We start from the raw sequence: 26963 nt of genomic DNA on the forward strand, positions 1-26963 counted from the left end.
TTGAGAGGCAGAAGCTAACTCTTACCTGAGAAAACAACAAACACTTGTGTATCTGTGGTAGATGCTGGGTATCCATCCAGACATCTCTACTTCCTCACAGAATCAGTTTTCCATAGTTAGTAAGTGCATCTGTGTTTGTCTCTCACTAAATGCTAATTTCTTGCAGGCAGTAATTATGTCTTCTTCATGTGTAAAACAAAAAAACCAGCAGATAAGCAGCACCCATCTATTTTATTTTATTTTTTAATTTATTTGACAGATGAGAGAGAGAGAGAAAGGAGCAGCACCCACTTAAATGGCCAATCTATTTGATGACTTCAGAGTTGTGTAAGAAACTACATGTACAACGTGGAATTGATGAGTAGATGTGATACATAAAAATTATAAAGACTGGGGCCGGCGCTGTGGCATAGTGGGTTAATACCCTGGCCTGAAGCACTGGCATCTCATATGGGCGCCAGTTCAAAACCCGGCTTGATCCACTTCCAATCCAGCTCTCTGCTATGGCCTCACAAAGCAGTAGAGGATGGCCCAAGTCCTTGGGCCCCTGCTCTCGCATGGGAGACCTGGAAGAAGCTCCTGGCTCCTGGCTTTAGATTGGTGCAGCACCAGCCATTGCGGCTAATTGGGGAGTGAACCAGCAGATGGAAGACCTCTCTCTCTGCCTCTCCTCTTTCTGTGTAACTCTGACTTTCAAATAAATAAATAAATACATCTTTAAAAAAATAATCAAATACCATGTATCACATTTAATTCATGGTTTCTGAACTTCTGATTAATACAAAATATAAAAACTTCAATTTATATGACTGCACTCTCTGGTGGCCTATTTCACCTATTTTACAAAATCCAGCAATATATCCCAGCCTCACTGCTTACAGAATACTCTATCCACTATGCCTGCCGCTCCCTCCTTCCTTCATCTCCCACCGCACATATGTGTGTGTATATAACACAAATATACAATTATTTGAAAACACAAGCACAACATAACCTTGGATTAAAAAACTGTCTCAAGATATGTGCCTTGTAAATGTATAGGCCAGGTATCTGGTCCAGTGGTGAAGTCCCGACTTGGGATGCCTGCCTCCCACACTGGAGTCCAGCAAGTGCACATCCGGGGAGGCAGCAGATGATGGCTCAAGTGCTTGGGTCCCTGACACCCACATGGGAGACCCAAAGTGAGTTCTGGGGTCCCTGACATCCCCGTAAGAGACTCGAATTGAGTTCTGGGTTGATGGCTTTGGCCTGGCCCAGCCCTGGCTGTTGCAGGCATTTGAGAAGTGAACCAGAGGATGGAAGATCTGTCTCCGTCTTTCAAACAAAATGAAAATAAATAAGTAACATACAGCAGACACGATGTAACGCATGAAGCTCTCTGGGTTCACAAAGGACACCTCACAGTCAACACAGACCCTCCATGCCTTCCCTCTGCTACATTCGCAGGGAAGCTTTTCCCTGCAGAGACTTGGTTGCAAGATCAGCTCGCTCTCGCAGCAGGTTAGCTTCCTCAGCACTTGTGTGGGCCTGTGCATTCTTCAGTAAGAAGTGGCTGATGAAAAGCTTCAAGCCTTCTCGCAACATCCCCAGCTTTGGGTTGTCAGATACCCTGGAAAGGAATCACAGGAACACATGTCAGAGATGATCTAGTCTCTCCTAGATCTCAATTCCAGGTCTCTTCAATTGTGAGACGTAACCCACTTTCTTTTAAAAGTAACATTCTAATTAACAGCTTCATAACATGTTCTGTAACAAATCATTGTTAGTTTGCGTTAGTCAAGTTCTGTTTCCCCCATCTAATGCCCAAGATATTAGCTTACAATTAAAACTAATTTATTAAGCTACACAAAGAAGAACCATGCTTTTATAAATCCACATAAGTGAAAACAAACTCTTCTTATCTTTTCCATGTCTTATCAGAATAAGCTAGAAACCTACCTTGCAAAAATTAAGCCAAGGTCTTCAGCTTCTGTTTCCATTAACAGAATATTCAACACTTTTCTCAAAAAGTGAACTCTGGGTTTGTCCAATTCACTGAATTCAACCACCTAATAGTCAAGATGTAGAGAAAAATAAAGTTATATTGATATAAACAACTTTTATACTAGTTTGCAAATAGTTAGCGAGATCAAACATTTAATACCTCCTCACTCCCCCACCCCACCCCTGATTTAAGAGGCTAATCATAGCTATTGCTTGGCAGGGGTGTGAACTGTTAAGAACTTGGCAATGGTAAATAAAGTCGATGTGGGGGCGAGGTGGGGGGGAGGAACAGTGCTGTGGTGCAGTGGGTTAATGCACTGGCTTCAGGTGCTGGCACCCCATATGGATGCTGGTTCAGGACCCGACTGCTCCACTTCCAATCCAACTCTCTGCTATGGCCTGGGAGGGCGGTGGAGGGTGGCCCAGGTCCTTGGGACCCTGCACCCAAGTGGGAGACCCAGAGGGGGCTCCTGGATCCTGGCTTCGAATCTGCACAGCTCAAGCCGTTGCAGCCAATTGGGAGTGAACCACCAGATGGAGAACCCCCCACCCTGCCCCACCTCTCCTCTCCTCTGTGTGGCTCTGACTTTCAAATAAATAAATAAACCTTAAAAAAAAAAGATGATAGGGGTATACCTTACACATTAGAGATTTCATTTCTAAAATTGGAAAATGTATTATCTCCATCCTTTACTGAATTTAGATAGGGAAAGATTAATTCATATACAAGGGCACTTCAAAAAGTTTATGGAAAGATGGAATTAAAGATAAGTTTATTCTGGTACAAAAATTTTTATTATTTATTTATTTGAAAGGCAGAGTTAGGAGAGTGACTAAGCTTCCATCTGCTGGTTTACTACCCAAGTGGCTGCCAATAGCTGGGGCTGGGCCAAGTAGAAGCCAGGAGCCTGGAGGCTCCTCTGGGTCTCACATGTGGATGCAGGGGCCCAAGCACCCGGGCCATCTTCCACTGCTTTCCCGGGCACCTTAGCAGGGAGCTGGATCACAAGTGGAGCAGCTGGGTCTTGAACCAGTGCCCACGTGAGACGCTAGTGTCGCAGGCAGAGGCTTAACCTGTTATGCTACAATGCCGGCCTATACATGCTTTATTCATAATGTGTTTTTTTCATGAACTTTCAAAAAAATTTTAATTTAGTTATGACTTACATTCATTTTACTTGAAAGGCAGAGAGACAGAGGGAAACAGAGAAATCTCCCATCCATTGGTTTACTCCCCAAATGCCTTAGCAGTCAGGGCTGGGCCAGGCTGAAGCCAGGAAGGAGCCAGGAGTTCAGCCCAGGTCTCCCATGTGGGTGGCAGGGACCCAAGTGTTTGCGCCATCATCTGCAGTATACTCATACCGTGAAATACTATACAGAAGTAACAGAATCAGAAAATGAAAATGCAGATATTAACATGAATAAATGCAAACTCTGGTTGCATTTAAAATACTGAACTGCAGAAGGCTACTAAGTACAGTGACACCATGTACACCATGTACACAGAAGAGGTGAAAACAGGTAAAACAGTGTCACAGACTCACAGGTACAGTGACAGTACCAAAAGCAGGCCTTAGAATAAGGAAACGACCAGAGTGAAGCGCAGCCCCTCTGGGCAGGGCGGAGAGGGCATCAAGGGCTCTCTGAAGTGCCATCAGCTAAGGAGCTTCCCTGCGCCCCTCTTGGTCACCTGTGGGGAGCAGCACTTCCTACTCCACGAGGAACTCACCACGTGAGTGAGCACAGGGCAGGATTAAGTCCACATGGCAACAAGCTAGCAATTGATTTTCCAGGCTCTAAGTCACTCCAGTTTTCAGAACACAGCGTGAGGCTTAGCACTCTCATTTGCAGCACAGTAGCCAAACCACACCACACACCAGAAGGGATGCACGGCCGTGTGAACAGACGCTCTGATGAGTGGCACGGAGGACACACGCAATATGTAAGTGACACGGAGCTACAGGCAGCCCACAGCAGGGGCACAGAGTCAGTGCCCCTCCACCATCTCAGCTGTCCACTCTCTTAGCCTGTAAGTTCTTCAGAAGTCCAGAATTTTCTTAGGCTATCCAGATCCCAGTGCTCTCACCATGCAAGTACTACAGGCCCCCCTGGACTCCCATCTCCTATCTATAGGTTTCATGGCCCACTCGAGGAACATCTGGGCAGCTGCATTTCACGGCTTTGCAGTCCCAAAACATGGTGAGGAGGGAAGGGCATACAGCTTTAAAATCTTTCACTGAAGTGAAAAGAACTAATACCAGGCCTCAAGAGACCGTCTCCTACTTCCTCTGTCTTCCTCCCGAATGAACAACAACCAGTTCAGGACTTTATGATTAGGGCCAGCGTATCAACCTTAAGTCCAAAACAGATTTAGATTAGCAGAAAAACTAACTGTGCTTCCCTTTACTAGGTACACTTACACCGTATGTTAATTTGGCCACATCTATGTTAGCTATGTCTGCTAAATCAGAATCTAAGGGAAAGATCTTGTTCAAGTACCAAACATAAGCAACTATGCTACTATTTCCACAGCTTTAAAAAACTTCAAAGAAAACAAAAATTTTCGTACATCACACAAACCTTTAAAATGGAAAGTGGGAGCGATTTTGTCTTCAACAAGTGGGCCACCAGGTGAACCAAATTGGAGAAATTAATGGCTGGCAGATTTTCTAAGTCCCGAAATTTGTCCCAAATGCTGAACTGGAAAGTCATCTAATGTAAGAGTTAAAAAAGAAAAAGAAAAAAAAAACACAGTTAAATGCAACAAACTATTAGAATATATCACTAAGAAGATAATCTAAAGGTATTCTATTTTTTTTTCTTCTAAAGATTTTATTTATTTATTTGAGAGGCAGAGTTACAGATAGTGAGAGGCAGAGACAGAGAGAGAGAGAGAGACAGAGACAGAGAGAGAGAAATGTCGCTCCTCGTCTTCATGGGGGAACAACACTAAACCCTGCCTAGGCTTCCTATCCAAGTCACGGCACCATCATGTCGCTCCCCGTCTTCGTGGAGGAACGACACTGAACCCTGCCTAGGCTTCCTATCCAAGTCACGGCACCATTATGTCGCTCCCCGTCTTCGTGGAGGAACGACACAGGACCCTGCGCTGTTCTTTTGTCTGCTCGGCCCTCCCCGAGTTTGCTGCTGGTTCTTGCCGGGTTGGCTACTGTCCCTTCCACCTCCGTGGAAGGGCGGTTCCCCCTAGCCACTTTCCCCACTTCCGCAGGGGAGCGGCACACCGCCGGCCGGCTCTCTCGGGGGCTGCACAGGTGTTCCTTCAGATAGATGTTCCCCTTAGATGTTCCTGGTGCATGTTGTCTCTCTCCTCCTTTATAGTCCTCTTCCGCCAATCCCAACTCTGCTACCCACACGCCGAGTACGCTGCTCTCCTCCAATCAGGAGCAGGATCAGCTCCTGGAGGTCATCACTCAAGTTGGCGAGAGGCAGCTGTGTAGAAGTTGTTTACTCCCTTTCAGCGCCATATTGTGGGAGAGCAGATGCATAGAATAAGTCTTAATTCCAGTAACTTAGTCTAGTCCGAGTTGCTCCCAGTTGCTCCCCACAGAGAAAGGTCTTCCATCTGTTGGTTCACTCCCCAACTGGCTGCAACGGCTGGAGCTGCACCGATCTGAAGCCAGGAGCCAGGAGTTTCTTCTGGGTCTCCCACATGGGTGGAGGGGCCCAAGGACTTGGGCCATCTTCTACTGCTTTGTGAGGCCTTAGCAGAGAGCTGGATCAGAAGTGGAGCGGCTGGGATGCTGGTGCTGCAGGCAGGGGATTAACCTACCGCGCCACAGCGCTGGGCCCCTAAAGGTCTTCTATTTCTTATCGGTCCACTTTTAATGTTCTAAGAAGCAAGACTTTCAGGAGTTAACTATACTGTCCTTTCCTGGACAACAGCTGAAATGATTTCATCATAATCTTTTTTTTTTTCCAGTTTTTCCTTCAAATCAGCAGATACAAGTAACTTTAAATAAAAGTTATCAGTAAGCTACACTACAAGACTGCTGCACTATAAAACTGAAGGGAGACCCATTAGCACAACCACAGGACAAGGGGATGTAGGATGTAGTGGGTGTGTGGACCCTTCGTCACCTCCTCTGGCTGTTTTACCTCTTCTCTTGGTGAGAGGTGGGCCTGGCTACTAGAATGGACCATGTATTCAGGGATCGGGTGGACTCTCGATTTGGGGAAATAATTTTTAGGTGAGTTGAGCCAGACAGAACGTTAGAAAATACAGCAGGGCGCATATAACTGGTGACCTTCTAACTACGTTACCTGAAATCTTCTTTCATATTCACAGAATTTGCTGGCCAAGAATGCATAGAAGGGATTATAAGTTTTTTCTTGAAGGCAGCAATCCAAAAGAACATGGACTATTTCTCTTTCCTGCTGATCCTTCAGTCCAAGCCTAGAAAACAGAAGAGCAATGACTAAAACGTCACCCAGTTTCCTTCAGAAGGGCACATTCTTGTCTCTAAAAGTTTGGATGAGGGGCCGGTGCTGTGGTGTAGCGGGTAAAGCCACTGCCTACAAAACCAGCATCCCATATGAGTGCCAGTTCAAGTCCCAGCTGTTACACTTCCAATCCCACTCCTAGCTGATGTGCTTGGGAAAGCAGTGGAAGATGACCCAGGTCCTTGGTTCCCTGCACTATGTGGGAGACCTGGTAGAAGCTCCTGGCTCCTGGCTTGTGGCTCTTGTATGGCCCAGCACTGGCAGTTGCAGCCATCTGGGGAGGGAACCCATGGATGGAAGATCTCTCTCCTTCTACCTCTGCCTTTCAAATAAATAAAATAAATTTTTTTTTTTTTTTTTGACAGGCAGAGTGGACAGTGAGAGAGAGAGACAGAGAGAGAAAGGTCTTCCTTTGCCGCTGGTTCACCCTCCAATGGCCGCCGCTGCAGCCGGCGCACCGCGCTGATCCTGGCAGGAGCCAGGAGCCAGGTGCTTTTCCTGGTCTCCCATGGGGTGCAGGGCCCAAGCACCTGGGCCATCCTCCACTGCACTCCCTGGCCATAGCAGAGAGCTGGCCTGGAAGAGGGGCAACCGGGACAGAATCCGGCGCCCCAACCGGGACTAGAACCCGGTGTGCCGGCGCCGCAAGGTGGAGGATTAGCCTATTGAGCCACGGCGCCGGCTCTAAATAAAATAAATCTTAAAAAAGAAAAAAAAGTTTGGATGATAGCGAGCCAGGCAAAGGACGCTGTGGCGGCAACAGACACGAGGCTGCACGGGACCAGCTCAGTCCCTGACTTTCCTCTCAGTTTCCAGTCATATGGTACAACACGATCTACAAGTTCTATGCCAGCGACTAAAGTCTGTGACTGGTGCCTGACTGACCATAACAGGATTCATCATGCATGCCTTTAAAGCCAGGCTCTTGCTATGGCAGTAATTTCACTTTTAAAACCTAAGGTGTAAATTACAAATAGTGAGATCCATCCTTTCAAGTGTACAGTTCTGGGAATGTGCCTATACAGCCAGGCAACTTCAACCAGCACAACAGAAACAGAGAAAATGCCATGGCCCCCCAGTCCCTACCCGGGCACCTGTGTTCCCTCAGCCCGCAGGGCACAGCCATTCTGTTTTCTGTCCCTCTAGTTTTGCCTCTGCCATTGCGTTACAGGAACAAGACACAGTCGTAAGGCAGGAGCCATGCGGGCCTGGCTTCCTGTACTGGGCAGAGTACACCAGAGTTTCTGTGTGCTCTGGACGGTCTGTCCCCCCGGAACGCCCAGCAGTACTTGCTGCACCAGTACTCCGTCACCTCCTCGGCAAGGGGCAGGTGGGCTGATCACAGCTTTATTTATTTAAATTTATTTTTATTTATTTGAAAAAGAGTTACAAAGTAAGAGAGGTCCTCTATCCGCTGGTTTATTCCCCAGATGGCCACAACAGCTGGAGCTGAGTCCATCTGAAGCCAGGAGCTTCTTCCGGGTCTCCCACGTTGATGCAGGGGCCCAAGGACCTGGGCCATCCCCTGCTGCTATTCCCCATGCATTAGCAGGGAGCTGGATTGGAAGTGGAACCAATGGGACTCGAACCGGCACCCATATGGATGCCAGCCCTGTAGGCTGGGGCTTTAACTCACAGTGCCACAGCGCCAGCCCCACAGACTGCCTTTAGAAATGAGAAAGAGCTGAGCACAGTTGAAGCTGCCATCTGTGTACAAAGGCAGACATTCTACAATATTAGAGGAAGGGAAATATAAGCTCCACTGCCAAAACAAACAAAAACAAAAAATACCAACAAGAAACAAAGACACCCAACAGAACCATGAGACATCACTCAAGCCCTTTACTGCCATTTTATCAATTCATGTTGATTACATGAATGAGAAAATCAGTTCATTAAATATAGTTTTATAGAGTAAAATCTAAATAGAAAGTCGACTGTGAGAAAAATAAAAGAAGTCCTTGCCTGGTAGGGATAAGCCAGACCCTATGACTAGAGAATATGAGCTCTCCTAAAAACTAGGGAACATAAAAGACGTAATAAACAAAACAAAGTACAGAAGGCTAAAGAAAGCTTAGGATTTCTACTTCAAGGCATCCAGTTTAGAGAATAAAATCCTACTATCAGAATCCTAAAAAGAACCAGTTCCCAAGCTGGAGTCAAATAAAGGAAAATGAATTAACATTAAAATATCTAGGAGTACTGTGTAAAAGTACACAGATGTCTGCAAAATCTTACTACAATCAATACCAAAGAGGATACTACAAAGCTTTTCCTGAGAATTAGAAGGACAACTTGAATGGAAAGATTTATATGTATGTTGAATTCATCTAGGACAACTAATAGCCACTGAGATTATCAGTTGATTTTCTAACACTTGCAGTCAAAAACACCAAGTCTTGGCCCTAAGATGTTTTTAAGATGAACCACCTGTGACAAATCAGCAGCAATGGGATTCCGGCTCCAGGGAAGCCTGGCTCCAACCAGGGCATGTGCCAAGCAACAGGGAAAGCCCAGCTCGCTTAGCAGCGCCTGACTCAGCCATGCACAACTCAAAAAACCAACTCAACTTATTTCTTTTACAGCACCTGATCAAATAACAGTCAACACGTTCACACATATGCTTACTTTAGAAGCTTTTCAAAAGCATCCAAAAAATCCTCACTGGTCATTATTGTACAGAATATGTTTCTCCTGATGTCAGTGTTCATCCTCTGTTTTCGGGCAAGTTCTAGTATCTTTGAACTAATCTGAAAAGAGGAATAATTAACATGCGTCATACAAGCTTCTGTCATTAACAGATCATGTGGATGTCTTCATGGACGTCGTTGTTTTCTGAACAACACTAAACCAAATTTCACTTAGTGTAATTATTAAAGTTTCTAAAGAGTCAGTAACACATTCTATAGCTTAAGCTGAATATAATAATAAATTATACATGAATATATATACATAAAGTTAAATCTTTACTCTCAGGCAATCTTTCCATAAAAGGAAAAGTGCTCCATTTGGGAGACTTTTCAGCACTGGTGCGATCTCAGTCTAAGCAGTAACAAAGTGAAATACAGAGAAGTGGTTGCTGCTACCGAGCCTGGGGAGCCATGACCAAAAAGCGTGATGTGCAGTTCCAGGATGGGAAAGCACATTTGGGAAAATGAAGGAAATCTGGATAAAATACAGACTTTAGTTAATGACAACGAATACAGATGGACAAAAATTTTTCCAATTTGTAATTCATGGCTCATGGACTAGAACCCACATCAACTGGAAAAACAGTATGTGCCCAAATTTCAAAGAGAGGTATCTACAAAATCAGGGCATTAATTTTTAGGTATTCCCTTCATTCCATTCAACTTTTAGAACTTTTCTGTGGTATGCTTTGAGGCTAAAAAATTCCTTAAAAATAAATACAGAATTAAGTTGTAACACAAAAGCAATTTCTTCTTATAAGGTCTTCAAATAAACCCACGTCACACATTTCAGTAAGTGTTCACGAACAATAGGGGAGGTACTCTGGGTAAGCCATAACCGCCAGGGTGGGCGTGCCAGCAGCCTGACAGCCTCAGCATGAGGTCTCCCTACCGTCCCAGGAAGCTCCTTCTGTGGCTGTGAATGACGACTGCTGTTAATCATTGGGGCCCCGCTCCACGCAGACCCCACAATCCACCAGCGACCTGTCTGCTCGGCATTCAAGACACTGTCCCAGGATATGCGAAGCTGAGTCTCTGTACCCGAGCCAGCGCTGCGGACCTGATTAAAGGAAGAGATCTGGTGAGACACCTCAAAATCTTTTAAAATTAATTGTTTTCGTTTTATTTGAAAGGCAGAGAAACACGGATTTTCTATTCACTGGTTCACTCACAAATGCCTGCAACAGCCAGGGCTGGGCCAGGAGACAGGAACTGCATCCAGGTCTCCCACACAGCTGTGGCAGGGGCCCTGGTGTTTCGGCCATCATCTGCTGTCTCCCCAGGGTGCGCATCAGCAGGAAGCTGGATCAGAAGCTGAGTGGAGCCAGGATGTCAACAAGGCACCGTGATATGCAAGCATCCCAAATGGCACCTTAACTGCTGTGCCAAATGCCTGCCCCAACTGAGAGGTTTTTAACTGGTTCATATCCTGTAGCTCCAACACATATTTTCATTTTTTTGGTAACGACATTTTTGGTGCGTACGTATTGTGATGAGTCACTGACAACTGAATAGTTAACTGTTTAGGATAATATTCAAGTCAGTGATTTTAAACTCACAGTATTTTATATTTGAGATTTGTGGGTTTATCAACCAAACAACACTGTCTTTGGATACCTGTGATGACAGGGCAACTGACTAAACTGTCTCAGACTCGGGGCAGGTGAGAAGGGGACCTGGAGGAGCCTGGGACTTGAGATGACCATGGCTGAAAGTCTTACTCTGATTGGTAAGGTTGGTGAGGATCAGCCCAGGGCCACACACTAAATAGACAAGGAGATTATATAGGTGAGTGGCCCCCAAACCCCTACCCTCCATCCTTCCCAACGTCCTGGAGGTCTTTGGCTTTGGTGGTGCCTGGTCTTCCCTGACAGCTATCAGATGACCCTGTTGGGCAATCCAAATTTAGCACCTTGAGGTGAAGCATGGGAGATGCTCACCTACCGCTGACTTTCCTGCACAGGAACTCCGCAGACACCACCAACCCACTCAGATGTCATGACCGAAAACAGCAGCGGCTTCCAATCTAAAGCCTTAAAACTCTCACTGGCCGGAGCGGGATCTGCCTTGCAATCCAATCATTTCTTGATTCTCATCATGACACTGAAACTCAGAACAAATCAGAACTCAAAATTGGGGCCGGCGATTTGTGCAGCGGATTAAGCCATCACGTGTGACACCCACACGTGAGTGCCTCGTTTGAGACCCTGCTACTTCACTGCCAATCCATCTCCCTGCTAATGCACACCAGCAGATGACAGCTCAAGTGTGTGAGCTGCCACCACATGGTAGACCAAGGTAGAGTTCCTGGCTCCTGGCTTCAGCCAGGCCCAGCTCTAGCCCTGGCTGTTGTAGGCATCTGGGGAGTGAACAAGCAGATGGAGGATCTCTATCTCTGCCTTTCAAATAAACAAACAAACCTTAAAAAAATTGCAGAGAAAATGACAAGTCACTTACCAGAGCTCTCTGCAGTTTCCTCAGTTTCTCCACTGGCTCGGGATCATAGCCTGGAATTTTACGCATGTCATTGTTCTTCAGCGCCAACATGGTTTCTAGCATAAACCGAACCTTTAAGGAAAACAAATCCCCATCATGTCAAGTAGTTTAAACAACTTACCATGCAACTTGGCAAGATACACACCACTCCTGAGGCACAGGGTCATCACTGCTAACCTTTAGGTAGACACAGTCTGCATTAACTTTAGGGCTATCTAATACTGTAAGAAATCTGTCCCCCAGCCTTAAGTGGGACCTTGAATACTACCCAGAGAGCTTACTTCTCTCTTCCTAACCTTCCACAGCCCCAGACTCCCTCATCATTCCACCGTCTGATCTGAAAACAGCCACGCTTACCAAGTCCTCAACCCACGCTCCCGTCCCACCTGACCCTCTGGCACACCCCCTCCTCTCATTCTCAACTGCTCCCCACCACTGGCCTGCTGACTGTTTTTTCTAACTTCTATGCTGAAAATAATGTCACACAGAAAAGTTCAAGTATATAAGGAATTCCCACATACTTTCTCTGAGATTTCTCCTAATAACAACATTTTCTTGAGATAAAATTCATACCCTAAAATTCACACATTTACAGGATACAATTAAATGGTCTGTAGTACATTCAGTTGTCCAACTATCACCATCATCACCCTAATAAAAACCCCATGTCCGTTAACAGTCATTCCCCATTTTCTCCCAACACTCCCAGCGCCAGCCACTAATCTGCTTTCTGTCAACTCTTCTGCATTGCATGCAGGGATAAATACTTCCTGGGGACACTCCAGGCCCTTGGCTTCTGTGACTTCTCATTTCTCCTGCACACCGCACCCTTTGCTCTCACAGCCGGCTTCTCCTCCTCCTCGCAGCTACGGGCTGATGTTGTGTACTCTGGATCTCTTAATGCCCTGCTCTACACCAGGCGGCTCCACCCACCCCTGTGGCTTCCAGGACCCCTGATATGAAGTCACCTTGGAATCCTTCACAGCCAACACCGCTTCAGAGCTAACCCAACTGCTCTGATTTCACTAATTTAAAAATGGCGCTATCTCCCCTCCAGACCTGTGTCTCCTGCATGTCCTACTGCTCACCTAAAGAGTGACCCCAACCCCTCCCCCTCCCTTCACTGCAGCCCCCCACTACATCTGGCCACTCTGACAAAGGCCACCCCATCTTCCCAGACTTCTGCAGTGGCCCAGCCCCTCTTTAAAGTGATAGAGGAAAACCGTCCATGTCAGGAACCCTTCAGATCCTCTAGGATGAATTCCCGACCCCCCAAGACCTGGTCCTGCCCTCTCACCCCAGGGGCGATCTCCATGCACTGGTCTTTTCCTTTTCCCTCAGCAAGTCACACCATGTGCTGTTCTAGACCTTGCACCATCAGAACAGCAAATGAAGTAGGAGCGATGACTGGGCCCTTTTATAGTGGAGGAAGCCAAGGCTTGGAAGACCCAGGCCAGAGCCAGGAGCCCAAGCAGACTAACACTTGAGCCTCATGCCTCATGCCCTCCTCAATAAGCCTTCTGTATATAGCTGGAAGTTAAATAAGTTGGTTTTTAAATTCACAAAATATGTATTTAAGTCCTTAGCAGAAAAACAAGTTTCATTCATGTAATAAAGCTATAAGACTAGATAAGGCAGAAGAGAAATCATCAGAAAATGAGGTGTAGTATTTTAAGTTCTGGCCAGTTTGTGAGGTTTAGGCACTTCGGAAGGAGTTCAGGACACGCCCTCATACCCTGGTCTGGTCCTGGAACTTGCCGCCTGCTCCGCTGGCTTTGGTCTGCGCTTCAGTGATCAGCTCCTTCAGTGACAAAGCATCATCCTTTCTCAATGAAAAGCCCACGTTTTTCAGCATTAAGAGGATCAGTTCAATATCTTTTTCTGTGAAAGTTCCAACTAGTTTTTTCAAAATGTCAAAGATGAGCAGAGACTGCACCACGTGGAAGTTGTACAAATGGGCAATAATGGTAAAGAGGTTATCACATTCTTTCCCTTCACTTCCATTTTTATACACATCATCGAACTTCCTCACCACAGCCTCCAGAAAGTGAGCACCGACCTGAAGAAGACACACAAAAGGATCAAGCGTTCTCATCGTCTGCTGAGTGCGCAGCAAACTCAACTCCTGCTTTTAAAATCAGCACCCAAAATACACATGAGGTAGGATATAAATCTCAGCAGGGCATAAACTTTAGTAACTGTGAAGTACCGTAACGGTACTTCCTTTTCTTTCAAATCAACAACAAAGAGCAATTTTTTGGCCAGCAGCCATTGATTCCTTAGAAAAACAAGCTTGTTAAATATCTTGTTAAGAACGTGTCTAAATCCAAAATATTCTATTAACAATATTCATTTCTTGGCTGGTGCCGTGGCTCACTAGGCTAATTCTCTGCCTGCAGCGCCAGTACTCTGGGTTCTAGTCCTGGTTGGGGCACCGGATTCTGTCCCAGTTGCTCCTCTTCCAATCCAGCTCCCTGCTGTGGCCCGGGAAGGCAGTGGAGGATGGCCCAGGTCCTTGGGCCCTGCGCGTAGCTCCTGGCTTTGGATCAGCGCAACACGCCGGCCGTAGTGGCCATCTGGGGGGTGAACCAACGGAAGGAAGACCTTTCTCTGTCTCTCTCTCTCTCACTAACTCAGCCATCAAAACAAAACAAAACAAAAAAACCAATATTCATTTCTCAAGACCTTCTAGATTTTAACTTCAAGTTAAATTTCTTACAAGGAAGCAATGCAAATGATATCTAAAATAGAAATATAAACAGATTTTCAATATCAAAGGCTACCAACCAGACAGGTACTTCACCACTGTTAGGGAACTCAGGTACAATGGATAAGAGGTCTCATTTTCCGCGGCCGTGTCTCTGGTTTTAAAGGCAGTGTGGGAACACACCCACTCAGTTCAGCCTGCATTCCACTGGGCACCAGGACCTGATGCAGCATGTACTGCTTTCTTAGGGGACCCCCAGGTAAGCCAACGGAGACATCTGACAGAACGGAACAACTGGATGCCTGCAGTAGCTCTGGCAAGGTCACTGACCGTGCCTTCTCCTTCATGTTCTGATCCATTCGATTCTAAGTTACATAGGCACATGCTGGGGAATGACAAAGACCTGGACGTGAATCTGTGATTTTGAGCAAGTTACTAAACCTCTGTTTTTCCAGTCTGTAAAACTGAGATAATGAAACCTGAAGTAAGAAATGATAGTTATGGGGGCCAGTGCCGTGGTGCAATAGGTTAATCCTCTGCCTGTAGCACCGGCGTCCCATATGGGTGCCGGTTCTAGTCCTGGCTGCTCCACTTCCAATCCAGCTCTCTGCTGTGGCCTGGGAAAGCAGTAGAAGATAGCCCAAACCCTTGGGCCCCTGCACCTGCATGGGAGACCCAGAAGAAGCTCCTGGCTTCAGATGGGTGCAGCTCCAGCTGTGGCAGGCATCTGGGGAGTGAACCAGCGGGATGGAAGACCTTGCTCTCTGTCTCTCCCTGTCTGTAACTCTACCTCTCAAATAAATAAAATCTTAAAAAAAAAAAGGAAGAAATGGTAGTTATGAATCCTGCTGATAACACTATCATGTCTTTATTTTCTCCCCAGTCTCAGCTCAAGCTGAGAAAAGGTGGTAGCAGGGACACAGTGGAGACAGGGAGTGATACCAATAGTCAGGAGCTGATGGCTGAACAAGGCAGCTGTGCTGGGCTGGGGAAGAAAGGGACAGGCACAGCACTGCCTCAGGACAACACCGGGAGGGTGTGATCCATCACTGAATGTGAAAGACTAAGGACTATGATTGCCAAGGTTTTGGACTAGGAAACCAGCAGGTACAAGAGGAGCAGCAGGGCCGGTGCCGTGGCTCCCTAGGCTACTCCTCTGCCTGAGGTGCCGGCACACCGGGTTCTAGTCCCGGTCGGGGCGCCGGTTCTGTCCCGGTTGCCCCTCTTCCAGGCCAGCTCTCTGCTGTGGCCAGGGAGTGCAGTGGAGGATGGCCCAGGTGCTTGGGCCCTGCACCCCATGGGAGACCAGGAGGAAGCACTTGGCTCCTGGCTTTGGATCGGCACAGCGCGCCAGCCGTGGCAACCATTTGGGGGATGAACCAACGGAAGGAAGACCTTTCTCTCTGTCTGTCTCTTTCTCTCACTAACTCTGCCTATCCAAAAAAAAAGGAGCAGCAGGGCAAAATCCATTTAAGACGTATTAACTTTCAACCACGGACGTTAGGCAGGACTGAGTGTAGTGGTGATGGAAATTTCAGTAATGGGAAAACATGCACAGATCATTGTTGGGTTGCAAAAAAGGAAAATGCTAGAATCCAGACAAAAGCAGCAGACTGGCAGAAGGCAACAGTGACTTCCTGGAGGTCAGCTCTGACAGACTGGATACACTTTAGTTTTTAAAGACCTGAGACTTCCAATTCAATCCCCTTCACTACACATAACCTTGAAGAATATACTCTCCTATCATGATTACAACATCGTATTTAAACACAAGTTAAAAAAAATTAGGATTCTACAAATATCAAGAAAAATTCAGGTATACATCCTCAAGTATGTTTCAATCATACAAATAGAATTTGTCAAAATTTCAAATTCCATTTAATATCTTCAAAATAAAACAGTATAACATGTAAAAATGTGAATAGAATTTTTGCTGCTAAAGGTATTTAAGCATATACATGAACTGTTTTAAAAAATATTTATTTATGTGAAAGGCAAAGTGACAGCAGAGGGAGAGACAGAGAGAGGTGCTGGCTCTGCTGGTTCGCCCCCCAAATGCTGGTGACACATGGGCCAGCTCAGGCTGAAGCCAGGAAGCAGGAACTCTTCCAGCTGGACTGCGAGTGGAGGCAGCACTCAATCGCAGGTGCTCTGATACGGAACAGGCGTGGACCAAGCGGTGGCATAACTCACTGTGCCATGCTTGCCCCTACGTTAATTCTTCCGTGTCAATTTTAACACAAATGTGCACAGCCTTGATTTTTTATTTTTAAATGAATTATAAAAGCAGTTCTGTAGCTAACACCATTATCCTTAACACATTTCTTTCCTTCCATGAATTCCTGTGAGGACGCCTGCTTCACTATGGAACTGAAAGAATGTTAATGGAACCAGCGTCCTGAGAGCTCATCACACTTTGGCAGAACTTTTAGTGGATGTCATTAGCTAAAGGGCTGTAATGACTTCCCCTCGGAACAAGTCATTTCATTGCCTTTCATGCTATTAGTGAGGGTCTAAATGACAAATAGGACCAATAATCTCATGTTTTCAAATCAAGTAAATTCCTGATGTACTGTGGGTGGCCAGAGTCTACAATCTGTAACACAACTCAGTGAAATGTTGCCTGTACTAAAATCATTTTGATTATTAAGTCCGCCGAAGTATACCAATTTGATCTAGGAGATGGGAGACATACTGAGGAAGCCACAGAACAGTACTGAATTATGGTAATCACAGGACACAATGAATGGTGTCCAGTAATCCCATTATGCTTTGTAATGATGAGAAAATGGACTCACACATTCTGAGTACAGCTCTTAGGAAAAAAAATTACTTCAAAAGAGTGATTCCCAAAGCAGCTGGCGCAGGCTCTTCATAACTGAGACAAGCTAGGCAGCTGAGAAGAGAGTCCTGCTGCCTGGAAGACTCTGGGCCTAGACCACTCTCCACCGTCCTCAGCTTCCCAATGCCCAGTAGCTCTGCAAGTTTCCATGTGGGTCAGAGATTAACTAGGAATAGTGATGAAACCCACTGTGGGAGGAAAAGCAAGCTAGGAAATATAGAGAGGAAGAGCAGAATTTTAGCAAGAAAATCTCCTCAATTATAGATAGGTTAGAGGGACTGGTGTTGTGGCGCAGAGGGTTAAAGCCACGGCCTATAGCGCCGGCATCCCATACGGGTGCCAGTTCGAGTCCTGGCTACTCCACTTCTGATCCAGCTCTCTGCTATGGCCTGGGAAAGCAGTAGAAGATGGCCCAAAAGTCCCTGAGTCCCTGCACCGCATGGGAGACCCGGAAGAAGCTCTCGGTTTTGGATCGGCGCAGCTCCGGCCATTGCGGCCATCTGGGGAGTGAACCAGTGGATGGAAGACCTTTCTGTCTGTCTCCCTCTCATTGTCTGTAACTCTACCTCTCAAATAAATAAATAAATAAAACACACAGTAGCCTCTGCTACACCTTCCGTATGGACTAACTCAATCTTAACAACTCCACAGGGGAAGACCTGGAGGCCTGAGACCCCTGCAGGGGACAGAGCTGTGCGTGACAGCTGTGTGCACTCTGACCTCAGCAGCATCTTCACCCCACTCCACACTGCTCTAACACGGAGCCTCCCGGGGCAAGAAGGTGAATGTGTTTGGGCAAGTTTGTGCATTTTAAAAGTAAGCTCTGGATAGTCCCACTCTACAATAGTGCCAAAGTAACTCTTAATACTATAATTGACAGAAAATTAAAAAAAAAATCAATCAAATGTGGGTAGTTCCATTATACTTTTAATAAGCTGTGTGGCGATAGGAATATCCCATGATTCATCAGTGGCTTTTTTTGGGGTTATATTTGCAAAGTGGGTTTAAGGAAGTATCTGCTCAACTTACGAGTGGACTTTTTAAAAGTTCATGGAAAATGTGCATTATAATAAAATTACACACGAATCTCAAAAATCTTTTACACCAAAAGAAAGTCATCTTTTGGGGCTAGCACTGTGGCGCAGCGGTTTAACTCCCTGGCCTGAAGCACCAGCATCCCATATGGGCACCAGCTGCTCCACTTCCGATCCAGCTCTCTGCTGTGGCCTGGGAAAGCAGTAGATGGCCCAAGTCCTTGGGCCCCTGCACCCACGTGGGAGACCTGTAAGAATCTCCTCGGATCGGCATAGCTCCGGCTGTTGTAGCCAATTGGTGAGTGAAACATCGGATGGAAGACCCGTTTCTCTTTCTGCCTCTCCTCTCTCTCTGTAATTCTGACTTTCAAATAAATAAAATCGATATTTAAAAAAAAATTTAAAAAAAGAAAAAATTATCTTTTAATTCCATGTTTTCCACAAACTTTTTGAGGCCTCCTCATCTTACTGGGGCCAGGTGCTTCCACACATCTCCCTCGAGGTTTATGAAGAAGTCTCCCATTCAACATAATCACCTCAGTAGCAAACCCATACGGGGGCTGGCACAGGGGCATGGCAGGGCGGGGGCTTCCATCTGAGGCATTGGCATCCCATATGGGCACCGGTTTGAGACCCGATTGCTCCACTTCTGATCCAGCTCCCTGCTGGTGGCCTGGGAAAGCAGTGGAAGATGGCTTAAGTGCTTTGGCCCCTGAACCCAGGTGGGGAGACCCAGAAGCAGCTCCTGGCTTTGGACTGGCCCAGCTCCAGTAGTTGTGGCATTTGGGGAGTGAACCAGAGGATGGAAGACCTCTCTCTGACTCTTGCTTTCAAAAAGAAAAAAAAAAGAAAAAAAGAATTATATGATATGTAGAGCATGTAGTATATTTATTAGGAACAAAAAGGAATCAACAAAAGGAAACAATCTGCACCAAACAATAAAGCATTTATCGGTCTTACCATTAAGATAATCACCTTTCAGACACAATAAGCAGTGTGGGAAAAGGTGCAACTGTACCTCGATTCCGACAGTGTGGTGAAGAATGCTGACCAAGAGGACGTGCTCCATCATCAGTCTGCTGGGCATAGCTGCGGCGGTGACACAGGCGCCCATGAGGGCGGCAGTCAGGGTGTCATTCATGTCCTTTCTGCTGTGGGCCATGTATAGCTCCTCCAGCTGTCCACTTATGGATGCCATGTTTGGTTCACTCAACCTGTGGTGAGGCGTAAATACACACTGCAACGATGCTGCCAGTCAGGGATTCTTTTCCAGTTACGAAGTTAGCACTATCAATATTTTACATTTATGTATATTCCTGGCCCATGCACAATTCTTCTCTTCCCCCAAAAGCCCAGCATACACAATTCATGACCACGTAACTACTCTGGATACTGTAGCAACATAATCGTCCCTACGGCTATAATACGGCCACAGGGAGGCATTCCCTGAGCTCTCTATGAATCCAGAGGACACTCCTCTGTCTACCACCTCCAGAGGCAGGGACCACACTTGGGTAAAGCTGTATTATTCAGAAAATGCCAAGTTTCCACTCCTTAGGCAGCACAAACATTCTTAGTTCCCAACACAGAGAAAAGGCTGCACCAACTGAATGGGTGAATGGATACAGGGGAAGACTACATATGTACCTGAAGAGTACTGTGTGCCTGTGCTAACATGGAATTGAACACTAGAAGGGTCTGTTTTGATAAAACACCAGGATACAGCATGCAAATAGAGTTTGCATTTTATTTTTAAAAAATTAAAAATGTTTCAGGGGGAAGTGGGGTAAGACCATAAAAAGGTAACACAAGAACCTTTTGGTGATAGAATACTTCTTTATCCTGACTGTGATGCTGGTTACATGAATTTTTTATGTAATAAAACTGCACAGAACTACAGACACACATAAAAAAGTGAGACCCAAATAAGCTCTGAGGACGGTCCTAATGTTCATTTTCTGTTGCTATTTTTTTTTATTTGACACGTAGAGTTAGGCAGTAAGAGAGAGAGACAGAGAGAACAGTCTTCCTTTTCCGTTGGTTCACCCTCCAAATGACTGCCACAGCTGGCGCTGCGCTGATCCAAAGCCAGGAGTCAGGTGCTTCTCCTGGTCTCCCATGCGGGTGCAGGGCCCAAGCACTTGGGCCATCCTCCACTGCCCTCCAGGGCCACAGCAGATAGCTGGCCTGGAAGAGGAGCAACCGGGACAGAACTGGTGCCCCAAGCAGGACTAGAACCCGGGGTGCCGGCACCACAGGCGGAGGATTAGCTTAGTGAGCCGCGGCGCCAGCCTTGTATCCTTTCTGTTCTCCCAGACCCATGCCTTGAAAAGGAGAGAAGCAGGAGGAAGCACCCGGCTCCTGGCTTCAGATCGGCACAGCGTGCCGGCCGTAGCGGCCATTTAGGGGGTGAACCAACTGAAGGAAGACCTTTCTCTGTCTCTCTCTCACTAACTCTGCCTGTCAAAAAAAAAAGAAAAGAAAACGAAAGGATCCGATTAAGGGCTACACTTTCTACCCCTCATTTGTATTTTAACTCCCGGGCTTACTGGTTTTTAGAACCAGACAGCTTCTTTAAGGAGAGCATGTAACATACCCCGGGCTTACCTGTTAATCAGACCCTTCACCTGTTTCTTCAGCCTGTCTAGCTCCTCCTTCTTCTGGACAGCCACTGTCTCCTCAGCTCGCCTCGCGTGAGGTGGGGCGTACTTCTCAGCACTTTCATAAAGACTCTGCTTGAGAACAGATAATTATATTACATAAAACTCATGCTGGACAAATCCCATTCTTCTTGCTAAATGTGCACTTAAATTCCCAAGAACTGGCAGCAGTTACTGCTACTGACCATCCCTGTTTAATAAACATCAGACACTTAGTAAGTGTCTAGAATAATCCTGGAGAAGCGCATCACCCACCAGGCTGGGAGGGGGGTGGGGGCGGGTGGTCTAAGCATCCCTATTTAAGTCAATGCTGTACATCTCATTACCTTCTTTGCCCCTTGGTGGTTTTTCAGCCCTGGCTGTACTCCCCTGGCAGCTGCCCAGCAGAGCCCTGGGCACCACACTTTTGTCCAGGCTGAATTACTGCAGGTATAGGCATTTAGACACCAAGATAAAACACACCACCAGCTCAAGGGAGAAAGTACCCTAAAAATATTTCAAACTTTTTTAAGACTAACATCTAGATCTATACAAGGGTACTTGAAAAAGTTTGTGGGAAAACTGAATTGAAAAATAAATTCTGGGAGGCAAGCCTTGTGGTGCAGAGGGCTGTCACTACTCGAGACACCCACACCCGCTATCGGGGTGCAGTCTGAGTCCAAGCTACTCTGGTTTCCATCCAGGTTCCTGCTGGTGCATCCTGGGAGGCAGCAGATCATAGGGTGCATAGGCTCACGCCACCCATGTGGGAGACACAGGTGGACTTCTGGGCTCCTGACTTTAGCCTGGCCCAGTCCTAGGTGTTTTGGGCACTTTTGGGGAGTGAACCAGCAGACTATCTGTCGTTTTGCCTTTCAAGTAGATGAAAATAAACATATTTTTAACATCTACATTAAAAAACATAAATCCACACACAGCTTCTCCACAATATGCATTTTCTATACAATTTTTAAAGACGCCTGTAGGATAAAGTCAAAATCAATCCAGTGCTATTTCCTCAGGTAACTCGGGAGAGGGAGCAAGAGGGGTAACAAAACATTATCACTGGCCCTGGGCACCCCAGTGCCAGGCCTTGAGACAAATATTTTTAAGACATGATCCTTACTGTTGGCAAGTTTAAACTTGGAAGAAGTCTATTTATACACACGGAAGCTGTTTTTCTTGATACACATTACTCCAGTTGTATGTCAATTATGCCTCCACAGGCTACGAAGCACACTTTGGAAAAGTCAGAAAATAATACACTAAGAGAGGAACTGACGGCACTTAGGGATATTCCACAAGGTGCCAGGGGCTAAGGCAGGAGAACAGTAATGACGTTTTCATGCTTAACACGCCAGAGACACGTGAGACGTTAACAGGCACGCGGTGGGGAAGCTGAGGAAAGGCTCTGCAGATAGAGCACGTCTGGAGCGGAAGGCTGCAACACTGGCAACTCCTCAGCCGTGTCAGGTGCACGGCACACAGGCAGGAGTCAGCCCCTGCAGCCTGGACCGCTGCCTCTTCAACTGTATGGGACTCTCTCCAGAGGAGTGCTGTACAGCAGCTCTGTGCTGTAGAAGGGCTCGCTCCAGCAGCAGCCGCTCAGCTGGGGCAAGGCTGGTGCTGCAGTTGTCCTACGAAGCAGGAGAGAAGTAGGGTGGAGGTCAAAGGTCAGATTTGGAGACCGGAGACAGCACAGAATGGAGAAGGTGTTCCCTTAGGACTTCCCATTCAAACGCCCTGAGCTCCTAGAATAAAATGATCTCTAGATGTTTTTTTCCCCCTTTTCATTACAGAAATTTAAAAACACAAAAATAGACAGAAGGGCCTGTGTGGTGAGACAGCAGGTAAAGCCGCCACCTGCAGTCCGGGTTCGAGTCCTGGCTGCTCCACTTCTGATCCAGCTTCCTGCTAATGCTCCTGGGGAAGTAGCAGAAGATGGTCCACGTCTGTGGGTCCCTGCACCCACGTGCGAGACTGAGAAGAAGCTCCAAGCTTCGGGATTGGCCCAGCTCCGGCCATCTGGGGAGTGAACGGAAGAGCTCTGTCTCACCCTCTCTGTCTGTAACTCTGCCTTGCATACAAAATTTTGTAGACAGAATAGAGTTCACGAACCTGCTTTTCTGACACTCAGCGACAGCACGTGTGTGTCACGTGTCTCCTGCTGTCAGCCCCGCATCCCAGAGGGCCTGGGCCTCACACTATACCTGATCCTCCGCGTCTCCATCCTCTGAAGAGCTGTCACTCGCGCCTTCGTCTTCGGCGAAGCGGACCCTCTTTCTCCCCCTTCTCGCCTCCCTGTCTGCTGCTCCCTCTTCCTGCTGCGCACCCTCGAGCTCGCTCGGCGATGCCTCAGCCGCCTCCTGAGCTTTCTCCGCCTCCTCTACGTCGTCCTCACTTCCCTCCTCGGAGTCGCTCTCCAGATCACTCTCGGGGGGCGTCTCCGCGGCGTCCTCCCCCTCCTCACTGCTTTCGTACAAGCCGCTGCTTTTCCCAGACTCCAGGGCTCCCAGAATGTAGTCCAGCCCATCGCGTGCGAAGCTAAGCGGCACGGAGCTGCCGTCGCCTTTCCTCTTCCGCTTGTTCAAGCCGAGGCAGCGCGCCAGCTTCCGGATCTCTCGGTCCTCCTCCTCGTTGGCCGCGAGAAGCGCCCGTCTGCGGGCAGCGGCGTTGGCGGCCGCTGAGGGCCCGGTGTGCGCAGAGGGAGACTTGGCCGGGGGTCGGGGGTTCTTGGCCTTGGGCGGCGGCGGCTGCCCGGGTGGCGAGGGGTCCTTAGGGGCGGGACGGCGGGCGCTGCGCTCCTCCTCTCGTGATCGGGGGACTCCGGGGCTCTGGGTGCTGCCCGCCGTCCTCTGCAGGCGGCGGGCTTTCCTCAAGTGCCGTTTCTCCTTTCTCAGCTCCTTGCGGCTTTTCTTGCCGTTGGGGCGGGAGCCCACGCCGGCTCCGCGGCCCTTGAAGCCGCCGGGAGCCTCGCCCTCGGAAGTCGTCTGTACGAACTCCTCCACCGCTAGTTTGAGCCGTTTGAGGGCCCCTTCCCCGCCGGCCCCAGGACCGCGGCGAGACCCTCGCCCGCCTTTCCGCTTCAGGCGGGCCACGCGGCCCCGAGAGCCGCCCCGGCCCGCACCTTCCACGCTCCTGGGCGCCGCCATCTTCCCGGACACGCCGACGCACGACTTCCGGCGGAGGCGGGACTTCCGGGAGAAAGCAGCGGCAGGGTGTGTGGGCGGCGCCCCCTGCTGTCTGGAAGGTGGCCGCGCTGAGGGCAGGGAGCCTCCGACGGGTAATGGCTGCTTTGAGAACGTTTGGTACAGTTTAACTTCGCGCTGCGTACACAAATACCGTCTCGCTCAAAAAACACGAGATCGTGAGAGAGGCGTCTTAACGACCCGCCCCAGGAGTAACCAAAGTTACGGGTGCCGCGCGACCCGTTTCTGGCAAGTTTGCATTTACCTGGGTGCATATTCCCATATAGTACAGACACTTCTGTGCGTATTTTGCAGTAGCAACGGAATCCTAAGCGTCCTCTTCGGTAGCTGAGTTGCTTAGTATTTCATGGAATGGGGCCCCATGATTTATTTGGACTTCCGTTGATAGGCGCACTGGAGTGAATTTAGTGTCCCCAAATTCAGGTCCACCTGGACCCTGTGTCTGGAAATAGACCACGCACATTTAGAAAAGTGGACAGCAAACCGAATTAGAGCAGACCCTAAGTTCAGTGACGGGTGATCTCATAAAATGGAGGAAATTCGGACCCAAGAACATCACGCGGTGGTGGAGGCAGAGATGGGAGTGATGCAGCTACAAGCCAAGGATTGCTGGCAACCACCAGAAGCTAGGAGGCAGACATGGGAGAGACCATAGCAAGATCCAGCCTTGACGAAACTGATTTCAGATCTCTGGACTCCAAGATGGAGAAGATACTGTTTGTTGTTTCAAACTACTACCCAGTTTGTGGTACACTGTTACTAAGTAATTTGCACTAGGACACTAATAAAATGGACATTTAGTTGGTTTCCAGTTTTGCTTGTAACAAGCTGTGCTTGGAAAAGCACCCTTGTCCTTTGTGTTGTGGTACAGAGGGTTATGCAAGCCCCTTGATCCGAAGCAGCCCGTCTGTCTGAGTATGTACTGATTTGAGTCTGCTCTGCTCTACCTCCTGCTAATGCAACAGGGAAGGTAGTGGAGGATGGCCCAAGGACTTGGTCCCTGCCACCTACTCGTGAGACCAGGATGGAGTTCTTGGCTCCTGGTTTTGGCCTGTCCCAGATCTGGCTATTGCACCATTTGGAGAGTGAACCAGCAGATGAAAGAGCTCGCTCTTTGTCTCTCCCTCTCTCTGTTGCTCTATTTTCCAAGTAAATAAATATTAACTGGAGTTATAATATGTGGAAAGCCTCTTTTTTTAAAGATTTATTTGTTATTTGAAAGTCAGAGTTACACACACAGAGAGAAAGAGATGCAGAGAGAGAGGTCTTCCATCCACTGGTTCACTCCCCAATTGGCCACAATGGCCAGAGCTGTGCCAATCCGAAGCCAGGAGCCAGGAGCTTCTTCTGGGTCTCCCACGCGGGTGCAGGGGCCCAAGGACTTGGGCCATCTTCTACTGCTTTCCCAGGCTATAGCAGAGAGCTGGATCGGAAGTGGAGCAGCCGGGACTTGAACCGGCATCCCAGCACTGCAGGCTGGGGCTTTAACCTGCTGCGCCACAGCGCTGGCCCCAGCCTGGCTGTCCTTCTTAAACTGCAGCAACATCTCATCCCTTGACACCATTTTCCATGACACATTTCCCTTCATTTGACTGATGTGTTGGTTGCCCCCTTTCTAGCATTGCAGGGCAAGCTTCACTAATAGCTCAGGCTTCCTGCCTTGTGGTTAAAGCAGTGCCTGACACGTAATAGGCACTCAGCAGGTAGATGATGGGTGAGTGCATGAATGGTTATTTTTGTATTGGCATCTGTCATTGTATGGAGGTATCTATCATTTAGCTAAGCAGTCTCCTATTGAGTTATTATTTCCAAGCTACTCATATTAAAAATGATGCTACAATGAGTATCTTTGAATATATAGCATTTTGCACTTGCAAGAGTAGAATCTGAGGCATGATCCTGGAAGTGTGATTTCTGAATTTAACATTTTATATTTTATAAACCTGATAGATATTGCTGAAGTGCTATCCATAAATATTGCATCAATCTATGAAAATTGTGTTGGCCAATTTGATGAGAGAAAAAATACCTCACTGAATTCAAATTTGTATGTGTCTTATAAGCCACTTCCATTTCCTTTCTGAAAATTTTGGTTCATATCCTTTGCCCTATTTTTCCATCATTTATTACATTTTTTCCATGGTAGCTCTATTTATGTCAAGAAAATTAGCTCTTCTTCATGAAGTGTTGCAAATAGCTAGTTTCAGACTTAACTGTTTGTTTTTGCTGTAGAGATTAAAGTTTTTCCCATAGTCAAAATTATCAGTCTTTTCTTTTACTAACTGTTTATTTATTTATGTTCATCAACTTGAAAGGAAGAGTGACGGAGAGAGGGAGTGAGAGAGAGAGAAAGAGAGATCCTCCATCTGCTAGTTCACTACCCCAGTGTGCACAACAGCTGGGCCTGGGCTAAGCCCAAACCACAGACTCGTAACTCCATCCGGGTCTCCCCTGTGGATGGCAGGGGCTCCAGCACTTGAGCCATGATCTGTTGTCTCTCAGAAAGAATTAGCAGAAAGCTGATCTGAAGCAGAACAGCGAGACTCAAAATGGCACTGTGCTGGCATCCCAAGCAGTGGTTTAACTCATTGCACCTTGATACCTGCCCCATGACTTCTGGGCTTTGTGTTGTATTTTGAAAGGCCTTCCTCACCTAATGATTTTTTTTTTTTTAATGTTCCCTGTTTTCGGCCAGCACCGCGGCTCACTAGGCTAATCCTCCACCTGCGGTGCTGGCACTCCGGGTTCTAGTCCCGGTTGGGGTGCTGGTTCTGTCCCGGTTGCTCCTCTTCCAGGCCAGCTCTCTGCTGTGGCCAGGGAAGGTGGTGGAGGATGGCCCAAGTGCTTGGGTCCTGCACCCGAATGGGAGACCAGGAGAAGCTCCTGGCTCCTGGCTCCTGGC

The 26963-nt window shown here is 47.5% G+C and overlaps 1 protein-coding gene across 6 annotated transcripts; it reads right to left on the reverse strand.

The window, feature by feature from the left end:
* Nucleotides 1-212: 212 nt before the first annotated feature.
* On the reverse strand, nt 213-24860 carry NOM1 (nucleolar protein with MIF4G domain 1). Of its 6 annotated transcripts, XR_016236923.1 has the most exons (12): nt 23063-24860; nt 20821-20948; nt 19232-19427; nt 13366-13689; nt 11592-11702; nt 10027-10194; nt 9073-9194; nt 6265-6397; nt 4564-4695; nt 3151-3354; nt 1939-2048; nt 213-1609 (listed from the first exon to the last, which is right to left on the reverse strand). XR_016236923.1 is itself a non-coding variant. In XM_008263866.5 (11 exons), the coding sequence occupies exons 1-11, from the start codon at nt 24002-24004 to the stop codon at nt 1435-1437; spliced, it is 2538 nt and encodes an 845-aa protein (XP_008262088.2). In that variant the 5' UTR covers nt 24005-24860; the 3' UTR covers nt 213-1434. The 6 variants fall into 6 exon arrangements, 4 of the variants coding, with proteins under 4 accessions (XP_008262088.2, XP_008262087.2, XP_069933319.1 ...); XR_007924163.3 differs by lacking the exon at nt 3151-3354 and having other exon boundaries at nt 4553-4695; XM_008263866.5 differs by lacking the exon at nt 3151-3354 and having other exon boundaries at nt 20821-20945.
* Between the last annotated feature and the right edge of the window lie 2103 nt (nt 24861-26963).

Source organism: Oryctolagus cuniculus, chromosome 7 (assembly GCF_051225735.1).
Source record: "Oryctolagus cuniculus isolate XC-2025 breed Fujian yellow rabbit chromosome 7, ASM5122573v1, whole genome shotgun sequence".
NCBI classification, from domain to species: domain Eukaryota; kingdom Metazoa; phylum Chordata; class Mammalia; order Lagomorpha; family Leporidae; genus Oryctolagus; species Oryctolagus cuniculus.

Excerpts from the sequence above, each read along its gene's own strand:
- NOM1 (XM_008263865.5), bottom strand. The coding sequence starts at position 24,004 with ATGGCGGCGCCCAGGAGCGTGGAAGGTGCGGGCCGGGGCGGCTCTCGG. Across the intron at positions 19,428-20,820 it reads GTGAAGGGTCTGATTAACAG|GTTGAGTGAACCAAACATGG; the intron begins GTAAGCCCGGGG and ends GCCTCACCACAG. Across the intron at positions 11,703-13,365 it reads AGTTCCAGGACCAGACCAGG|GTTCGGTTTATGCTAGAAAC; the intron begins GTATGAGGGCGT and ends TTTTCCTTAAAG.